General features: G+C 37.5%; 1 protein-coding gene across 3 annotated transcripts in view; it reads right to left on the bottom strand.

The window, feature by feature from the left end:
- LOC145492296 (muscle, skeletal receptor tyrosine-protein kinase-like) overlaps positions 1–10,000 on the bottom strand; it is an 18,387-nt gene that overhangs the window by 4,054 nt on the left and 4,333 nt on the right. Inside the window, exons 5-16 of one of the 3 annotated variants that reach the window (XM_081471715.1) lie at positions 9,608–9,901; positions 9,125–9,436; positions 8,837–8,872; positions 8,624–8,743; positions 6,896–6,917; positions 6,232–6,307; positions 5,727–5,985; positions 4,988–5,098; positions 4,603–4,793; positions 4,235–4,357; positions 1,558–1,575; positions 31–83 (exon numbers count right to left, since the gene is read on the bottom strand). In XM_081471715.1, coding sequence (XP_081327841.1) covers positions 31–83; positions 1,558–1,575; positions 4,235–4,357; positions 4,603–4,793; positions 4,988–5,098; positions 5,727–5,985; positions 6,232–6,307; positions 6,896–6,917; positions 8,624–8,743; positions 8,837–8,872; positions 9,125–9,436; positions 9,608–9,901 — 1,615 coding nt within the window. Of the gene's footprint in view, positions 1–30; positions 84–1,557; positions 1,576–2,635; positions 4,358–4,602; positions 4,794–4,987; positions 5,099–5,726; positions 5,986–6,231; positions 6,308–6,895; positions 6,918–8,623; positions 8,744–8,836; positions 8,873–9,124; positions 9,437–9,607; positions 9,902–10,000 lie in introns of those variants that run through there. The other 2 variants (XM_081471714.1, XM_081471713.1) reach the window with 2 other exon arrangements.

Genomic DNA, 10,000 nt, shown 5'->3' with positions numbered 1-10,000 from the left:
CGTTATCACCGAGTTATTTATAGTACTTACACGTCACTTTGTGTGGTGTATGTTCCATATAACAAAGCTTCATAAGCCGTCCACTTAAGGTTACAGTATACCTTCAGGGGTGTCTCGCGCGCAAGCGATGTAGCGCGTGCAGTTTAAGCTGTAGATACCTAAACCCCTATATCAAATTAAAGCTTATGGAGCTGGCTATCAAACTACACCAACAATTTTGAAAGAAAATGAATTGTCGAATTTTTCACGACCACTAAATGCGAGCGCCCGAATCACCTTTCGAAAGCTACAAGTCAAAGCGAATTTCGTTTTTCGCCAATTTAATTTTTTCCTCGGTTTCAGGGCCCAAAGCGCTTAAAAAACGTGTCTGCGTTTTGGCATATGCGATTGCAGTAAAAAGTTACAGAACATTTTCGAAATAGGATTTTAAAAATGTGGAGTGATCGTACAAAAATCGCTCTCGAAGAAAAAGTATTTCGAAATTAACAATTCCCAGACACGGTTTTGTAGTTTATATGTTAAACTAGCCACTGTCCAAATTTAAGAGCAATTGAACAAATTCCCTTTGAGTTATAACTCTTTAAAGTGTCTGCTTCAAGTGAAAAAATTTATTCGAGAAAACAGCGCTAAGAAAAATTTTCTGCTTCGCGAACAAACTCCGCCCACAAACGCCTTCAACTGGGTTCTCAGGTAACTAAGCCAATCAGTGCAGGGAACGTTTATTGCCGTTAACCGCCTGGTGAAATTTACGCGCGAATTTCTAAAAAACTCTTGTGTTTCGCAATGCGCTCAAGGAACCGAAGACAGAGAGATAATTTTTCTGTAGCTCGGTTTTTCTTGAAGCTGGTCTGGCAAAATGGGGAAGACTAAAAAGGATACGAACGCTAGAGTGGCTGAGCGAAGGAAACAAACAAAAGACAGCGCGGAGAGCAACTGTGTGTGGGCAACTGTGCATGGATAATATTTCAAATGGTCTCAATGAGTCCGACGATTCGTCGATATCGGACTCATCAGAAGAGTCTCTGTCAGCATCCCTGTTATTGCTGTCAAGTTCCGAAATTTTTACAGAACCTTTCTTTTCTCTCACCACGAATATTTGCCCGCTTTATACGATAACTATAGCTTCATCCGCGTGGCGAACTTTCGCTTCTTCACTCATTGATGTATTTTCATTCGTTCTTCGCTGTTTTCGCTTTTTCGAACCGGTCCATGGTTTAAACGTGGTCTATGTTTACTTATAACTTAATAGAGACACGCCTAATATCAAAAATGCTGGGTAGTCGGAACAACAATGCTGATCAACTGAGTAGTCAATTCGTGACATCCATATAGGTAATTCCCGCGAAAATCGTCTCGGTTGATTACATACGCGCCATGGGGCTGTCAATCAAGAGGTAAACTTTTACTTCCGGTGAAAACGTAAAACCGCCATTTCTCCGCCAATATTTAGCCTTTTTCAAAATTTTTTTTCAGAAATTAGAGATTATTCTTCGCCCTCTATTTTGACTCAAAAATCCAAATTTGAAGAAAATTGCCGACCCGAAGGTATACTGTAACCTTAACAGGCAACCGGCCCTGAAAGATGGCAATAATAATAATAATAATAATAATAATAATAATAATAATAATAATAATAATAATAATTTTTTTATTTAAAATAGAAAAAAAAATTATCCTAAAAAATAAAATACATCAATACGGAATATTCATAGATTCACAGAACGAAACGTTGTGCTACGAAATATTAAACTCCTGGGAGCTGAGAGTCACTCTCCCAAAATTCTGCTGTTCTTCCGGTAAAATAATTAAACATTATAAGAAAATAAGAAAAAATAAGAAAAGGGATTCGAAGAAAAGGAATTCGATACACTCTGTTCATCAACAATTTCACAAGTTTACGCTGCGGAAATTAATTTTTGAGTAAATACGACCTAAAAGCTAAAAAAAAAATTACATGCACCAATTAAAATCACTTCAATCAATGTTATAATAATAATAATAATAATAATAGTCATAATAATAATGATGATGATGATGATGATGTTAAGAAGGAATCCACCAGAAGTTCGAGTGTTAAGTGGACGAAAACTTATTATTTGCATCGTATTGCAAACTTCTGTGCGACTGTTTTAAATATCTTATCAAAAGAAATCATTTCTGACAACACCAAACAAATTTTGAACTCCATATGAAACACCTAAAATTACGGGAGAAATGAAACTGATGATGAAAATTTACCTGTGTTTGCACAACTTCTTTGAACTTTGAATTTTATTTTCTCCAGTTCCTAAGGGAAATTATTTTTGGTCTTATTTCAGGCAATTGTTTATAGCTTTAGCTTTCAGAAAATACAAAAAGGATTTTCATATACATAACATTATTCTGGTACAAGATTTTTGTCCAATAAAAGCTGAAATTGGTCGATTTCCTATCGGATTTTGTCTTAAGAGTGCCTGCCTGTAAAAATCAGACAAATTCTTAATTTCGCGGCAATGGTCGAAAATTCGATTTCGCTCATTTTCCTATGGTAGATAGGCTAGGGCATGACTAAAACTACTGGATAGTTTTTTGGCAAAATGTCCTTTATTTGCATATGCAAAATATGCAAATGACCAAATTTCGTTAAAATCGTCATTTGACGCACCATTTTATTAAACAAGTGTCAGAGCCTCGCATGCAAAACCACATCATTCTTCCGTCTTTAAAACACTCAAATATCAAATACCTCGGAGATCCAGGGGCAGTTACTGGGAGCGGTGAAAAGTCTAAACGGGTGAGAAAAAAGTTCGGGCGAAGACCCGTTTAGACTTTTTCCCGCCCCCACTAACTGCCTCTGGGTCTCCGAGAATGACGTCTATCATGATTGTCTTGAATTGACTCTATGTAGGTAGGTACGAGTTAAGCGTTACAGCATTTACGCAGGGCGTGTAGGTAGCAGTTGTCTGGTAAAAGATGACAACACGGGCAATGGTTAACTATTCATTCGTTTCATTGCTTAATTTAATCTCTTCCTACTCAACAAGATTGTGTGCTCCCTGTGGGTCCAAGCCTTACGGAGCCTTACTTATTTGGATAGAAATTTTCCTACCCCTGCCCGCTAAAATGGGATGACAGCATTGCGTGACGAACAAAGAAGGAACCGCTGCAAGCAAGGATTCAAGCAGCAATAGATCAAACGATGATCGAACGTAATATTTTGGTGTAGCGCAAAGCAAGCAACTATCTACAAATCACTTAGCCGTTTTTGACTTAGATGCAGTGGTGATCATATGTGTCGAAAGAGGGTCATAGAAAACAGAAAGAGGGTCATGGTATTCGACCATTAGATAAGTTGAGAGTTGGCGATGTACATCGGACGTTGTGTGAACAAAAGCAAACTTCTGCTTTATGTGCGACGAATGGTGACAGAAACACGTCAAATCGGCTTTTGGACCTGCTTTTTACAGCAAATAAGGTTAGAACATTTCGAAATTATCAGCTCTGTGTGTATTTCGACTTAAGATAGCTCAAGAGATGTGGCGCTTGCTAAAATATATGTCTAACCCGTAAATTGAAATTTGACGACGGATAGTCAAATATCTGCACTTATAACGTACTTTGAAAAGCTCTCGCGTCGCTCACAATCATTTGCCCAAAGAAATTTTTACAGGAATCTGTAGACCATCCTTATGCGATTCAACCACCAGAAGCTTAATCCATTTGAAGGTTTTGCACATGGCGAAAATAAATTATTTTTACGAAGTACTTTTAAGTGAATGAAATACATGTCTTCGAAATTTAATTATTTTGCACCCAACAAAAACCGCAACATTCCCTAAAATCAACCCAGTACACAATTAAACATTGCACAAAAATATTTGAGTGTTTTAAAGACGGAAGAATGATGTGGTTTTGCATGCGAGGCTCTCAAACTTGTTTAATAAAATGGTGCGTCAAATGACGATTCTAACGGTATTTGGTAATTTGCATATTTCTTTGAAATAAAAGGATATTTTGCCAAAAAAAAACTGTCCAGTAGTTTTTGTCATGCCCTAGCCTATCTACCATAGGAATACGAGCGAAATCAAATTTTTGACCATCGCTGAGTTATTTTCCCTGTTTATGGACGGGGACTCTTAATTAGTCTAATGTTCTTATTAGACTTCTCGTGTTATCCTATGGTAGACTTTACAAGAGAAATTTCGTCAGATAAAGATAATTATTTTGGGAAACTCGGTAAATCTATGATACCCACTCGACTTTGTTTGGTGTAAATATCATCCTGCTGAACATTCCTCGCCATTCCAAAATCTGTCACCTTGCATTTCTCTCCTTCACCAACAAGAACATTTCTGGCCGCCAAGTCACGATGGATTATCTGAAAGAAACATATTATGGCTAACATTTTTATTGATGGTTATTTCACCTGTTGACATCACATTGGCTTAACTGCGCAGCATAACAATTGATTTGTTAGTTCAAAGTTGGACTGCTGAATAATAAGTCTCACAATGACATGTTTTTTTGAATGGGATCTTGGCGAAGAAAGGGCTTTCCACTGGAATGATCTGTTTTCGCCTTTTGTTAGAAGTGACTGGATTTGCCATTATTATAGATGTTCACCTTTCTTGACGACAAATAAGCCATCCCGTCAGCTATCTGCCATGCAAACCTCATCAACTGCTTTGAAGTTAGATTGGTTTTCGGCTTTCTATCCGGGTTGTTAAAGTACGTGTCACTGAGCCCACGACTCTTCCTCAAATAACCCAGCAGATCACCGTACGGCACATACTCAATAAGGACCAGTAACGGGTCTAAAAGAAAGGAAATACAGCTATCATGTGAAGTAAAAGAACACGATCAATCAATTAACGAATAGAGGAATTACATAGCAGCTATGTGAAGTTAAAAACTAAAAACAACTAGACACGATAAATATTCAGTGGGCGAGTCCTGTTTATTTATTTTAAATGTAAATGTGATATTATTTTAAAAGCATTTTTCTCACCCGACTCAGTAACACATCCCATCAGCTTGATCACGTGTGGATGAGGCTTCAGGTTTTTCATCACCTCAAGTTCTGACAGCAAGTCCACCCTGTCGGAATCAGGAGCGTTGTCTATTTGAGGCAAATTAATTAAGAATAAAATTTCAGCACCTCTGAAAATATTGATCCGTCCATCCGTAAAAAAATAGTAAAATTTAATACAGCAGTCTCAAACAGTGACACAATTAAATGTGGAGTTCCGCTGGGATCAGTGTTAGGACCAATACTATTATTTATATAAATGATATTTTCAGAAACTCAGATTTATTTCAATATATGCTATTTGCAGACGATACATATTTAATCTTCCAACACAAAAACCTTAATCAAATGCTACAAATAGCCAATCAAGAGATCACCAAAGTATCACAATGATTAGCTCACAACAAACCAACGCTGAATGTTAGTAAAGCAAATTTTATGACATTTAAAACTAGAAAGAAAAAAAAATTAACACGCCAGTAACAATCACAATCAACAATAAAAAAAATTGAGCAGGTTAAATGGACAAAATTTCTTGAAATTAGAATTGATGAACAAATGACATGGAAGACTCATATCAATTACATAACTAATAAGATATCAGTTATCAGGTATCATAGCGAAAATGGATTGATCGATTAGCGTCAATGATGAAAAGAAAAAACCTGAGGATCCCATAAGGCTTTAATGAGAAGCTTGAAAGATAAGTTTCCATAACCTTTCAACATTTTCACAGCCACTGTTATGACCTCTTGGTTATCATTTATGTTCTTGACTGTTGCCTTAGCAACTTGGGAGAAAGCCCCTTTTCCGATATTTTTAATGATATCGACTTGGTGTCGACTGATCTCCCAGCTTCTTGTTGATGGATGAAGCGGCATGTAATCTCCAACACTATTAGGGATCTCGTAGGTTATGCTGGTAGCGTCACTTGTCTCTGTGAACTGAAATTCTAATTCCTGGTGGTCAACAGTGCTCTTGAAGAGAACAGAAAATAAGTCAGGATTTTAACCGATTAAAAGAACTTTATAAACGTGAGAGGAACTGAGGCAGGTGTACACAAATGACGCGAGGACGTTATCGTTTGATTTCTAAGATTGGAAAAGCTATCCCTAGATATGTTCCAAACTGTTGTTGCCAGTATTTTTGTATTGCACAATGTCATCAAAACGAACTCTTCCTCGATTCTATATACTGGAAAACAAACTGAAAGAGGGACTTACCATGTGAATAGAATCTGCTTGTGATGACAAGCTGCTGACGCTGGAATTTAGAAAACACGAATTTATTTTGAACTCTCTGAAATAAGAAGTGGTGCAAACAATCATGGCTAGTTGTTGCTTTCTAAAACAGTCCTTTAATTAAATCTTTTTTCCTGAGACAGAGGGTATACTTAGCTCTTATTAACCGAGCAGGAGGTCTCTATGGGAGAATCTTAACCGAGGTCGTGAGTACAGACCGACCAAGCTTGGTTAATAAGATGCTTATTATATGGCAAGCAAGAACAATTTAATTCGTTTAATGTAACTGGTTTGTGCTAGCTGACATTTTGCTTACGAAAGGCGATGATCTGAAATTAATTCTGCGAAAGTGTGCTCGTCCTCTTTACTTTTTTTTTCTCATCAGGCTTTTTGGTATTTCCGTGTAAACGAATATTTTTAGAAGAAAATAGCCAATATTTTTGTATTTTAGTCTGCAGCTTTTTTTACCACAAAACATTACCGGTCTAGATGTCGGTCTAGATGGGAAAAGCTAGACCGCTTTCAATATCGATTTCAGCCAATCAAATTCGTGAATTCGGTAGTTCCCAGTCCTTGTGAGACACAGCCGTGTAATAATAAGAATATCAGAGATTATCTGAAACCAAGTTTTGGCTGTTGTACTCACCGTTTTTCTAGCCTAAGAACCCCTGTAAAAAAGAAGAACTTGTTTTAAAAAAAGGGAAACAAATTGAATAAAAAGTATTATTCAGAGCTTTTTGCATGTCTTTCAGCGCCTTAAAAAATTCCTTTGAAAGGAAGGAATATTTAATGTAGCGTTTAAAACGACTATTTGTGAGTCAGAGGTTAGCAAAGATTTCTGTTGGGTTTGTGCCCAAGATTTCTCCGTTTTTTCTCTCTCTCGTACAAAGAGTAGGAAAAACTACCATTTAAATATTGACGTTTAGTTATGTAAATGAAAAGCCTCGAACAGATGAAAGAAACAACTAGATCATTCATTCATTCATTTGAGTTACTCTATCCATGGGCTTGTATAGAACAGGTATACTTGGTTTCTACCGTAGGGTGCGTCATTTTCCATGGAAGGTATAGGAAAGGGTCACCTCGTTCTTCATAAATGTTCTATAAAAGTTCTATAGGGGGTAAGGGTAAAATATAGGGAAGCTCCACCTCTGGGAGGAGCTTCCCCATATATTATGTTATTGAACTCGCATGAGATCCGTGGTGGGAAAACACTTGTCGAGTTCCTTTATTCGCAAGTCGAAACTTGAAAAAAGAAGAACAGGACAAAGAATTCCCAATTACGAACCGACTAAGTTAGTTCAGTAAAGCATTTATTATAATGACTCTTTTAAAACTCTGCCAACGAATTGATGTGTCCCTGTGATCCGATCTCGGCAAAAGCGCGAGCGAAAGTTAAGCATTTTCTTCACATATTTCAGGTCGCTTCTCGTTAAAATTGTCCGCCAAATATGGAACGAAAAAAAGGATTTCCACTTAACAACAAACTGTTTTATGTTTCTGGTATGTTTTTAAATTGGAATTCACAGAAACTATTTCTTGAGCGAACCATCTTATCGGTCGGCATTGAAAAATTTGGATCGCTCTGGGAATCAATCAGAATTCTCCTTTTCATCTTGGACCAGTTTGCCACATAATAAAATAATCTAATGAGTACCCCCTTGGAGGAGAGGGAAAACTCAGCAAGGAAAGTCTTTGGCAGACTGGGAATCAAGTAGAACTAGTAGATAGTGATAGTAGGCAGGAAAGCCAAGGCAAAGCAGTCAATCTTAACAAGAGTAACTGTCAATGAGGAAAAGAGGGAAGTTATATGTACCCCTTGTGTATTATGTCACAGAGGGAAACTCCATTGGTCGGTCTTAGAAATACAGACAGGAGAAAATGATGACGCCCATGACCTAACCTGTTTGTTAATTTCCTCATCAAAAAATTAAGCAGAAAATACTGTTACTTGGAAAAGAATCTCCACAAATTAAGCGTTTACCATCGGCCCATGAAATAGAAGCCCAGTTAAGGTGAGGGAATTAAGGGCAGAAGACAAGTTGTTGATCAGAGCAATTTGTTCCCTATGAATTATGAGATTTTTACAGAAATTCTTCATCAAATGATGTGAAGACCCTCGAGTGGTGAGTTCGTAAATAACCAGATCCGACCCTTTTATTTGAGGAAATATTGCAATGTAACTTGAGAGTTCTGCAAAATCCCATGAAGAATGCCCTATATATAGCATTTAGAGCTTCTATTTTTTTTGAGGGGGGTTGTCCTCACCGCCCTTTAGAGCTTACGCCCTTGACGTTCGCAAAGCTTGCCTTGTCTCTGACGAAAGCCTGGCTACGACCCGTCAGAGCATGCGTATGAAGCGAATGGAAAGTACCTGGTCCTTGACGTATTCTCCAGTGGATAACACTAATAACAAGTATGATTATCACCAATAGGATTATGACGCTGAGATAAACAGCATGAAGAATCTCCAATTCTTTGTCGCATCTCACAACTGTGGGTGATAACATTTATAATAAAGTTTAGAAATTCAATAACAGTCTTACCAAAACAACCTTGTCAAACAAAGTAGTCTACAGACGTTTACCTATTTGATCCTGGTTTGTAGTTGACTTTGTGGAGTCTGAAATAAAAATAAAACGGACCTAAATTAGCCCTGGAAAAATGTGTCCAAGTTGGAGGAACAGTTATTGAAGACAACAGTAACCACAATTCGCTGAGGGCGATCCAAGGCATTACAACTTTAAAACCAATGTTAATCAATTGCCTGGGAAGTTTTGCTCACTTGTTTTTAATGAGAAACAGAAAAATCAGAAAGAAAGAACCAGTTGAATAAATAGCCCCTAAGAGAATAATAATTTTGGCATAGCTTTACCTCCTAAAACTCTGATTCTCTTTATGTAGTGCTGTGCTTTCAAACTTTCTCCATATTTGTTGGTTGCAGTCACCAGTAAGTCATACTTCTGCCCTTTTTTGAGTGTGACGACGTACGCATGAATAGAGACATCATAAATGACCTCAATCTTTCTCCAGTCTCCTACGGTATCGTTACTGGTAACGTTTCGAATATACACAGTGTATTGTGTGATGTCCGCTCCATTGCTGCTTGGCATTGTCCATTTTAAGGTCACTTCATCACTTTGCACCTCTGCAGGGACATCTATAATTTGTGGTGTTCCGGGAATGCCTGATTGATAATAATTTTCATAGAAGTGATCCCTATTATTTTGATCAATGAATTCCACGAGTTCTTATGTCTATTCTGGGCGATATAATAATCCTAACAATGAACAACATGGTAATAAGATTATCGTTTATTTGGTGAAACTTAGTGAAAGCTGCCCCCTGGAGATCTTACCTTTCATCTTTGTTGTGATTGTCTTTTGGGCACCTGTTCCTTCAAAGACCACATTTCTGGCAAACACCTTAACATTGTACTCGGTATATCGCTCCAAATCTCCAACGGACAGACTGGTTATTCCAGGGTCAGTAATATTGACATTCTTTATCTCAGTGCTACCCTTTATTATGACCACTCGGTATGCTGTGATAGGACTCCCTCCATTATCAACTGGTGCAGTCCATTTTACTGTCAGTGAAGTGGCTTGAATGTCTGAAGCCGAAGATATGATGACCGGGGATCCTGGTTGTTCTATAAATAAATAAAGGAAACAAAAGCGTCTTTTTCACCTAACTGACAGTTTGTCACCTCTTTCAATTTGGACATGCAGGATAATTTAGGGATAAAAGT

Source organism: Orbicella franksi, chromosome 7 (genome assembly GCF_964199315.1).
Source record: "Orbicella franksi chromosome 7, jaOrbFran1.1, whole genome shotgun sequence".
Classification (NCBI taxonomy): Eukaryota; Metazoa; Cnidaria; class Anthozoa; order Scleractinia; family Merulinidae; genus Orbicella; species Orbicella franksi.
This window is presented reverse-complemented; position numbering and strand designations above follow the sequence as displayed.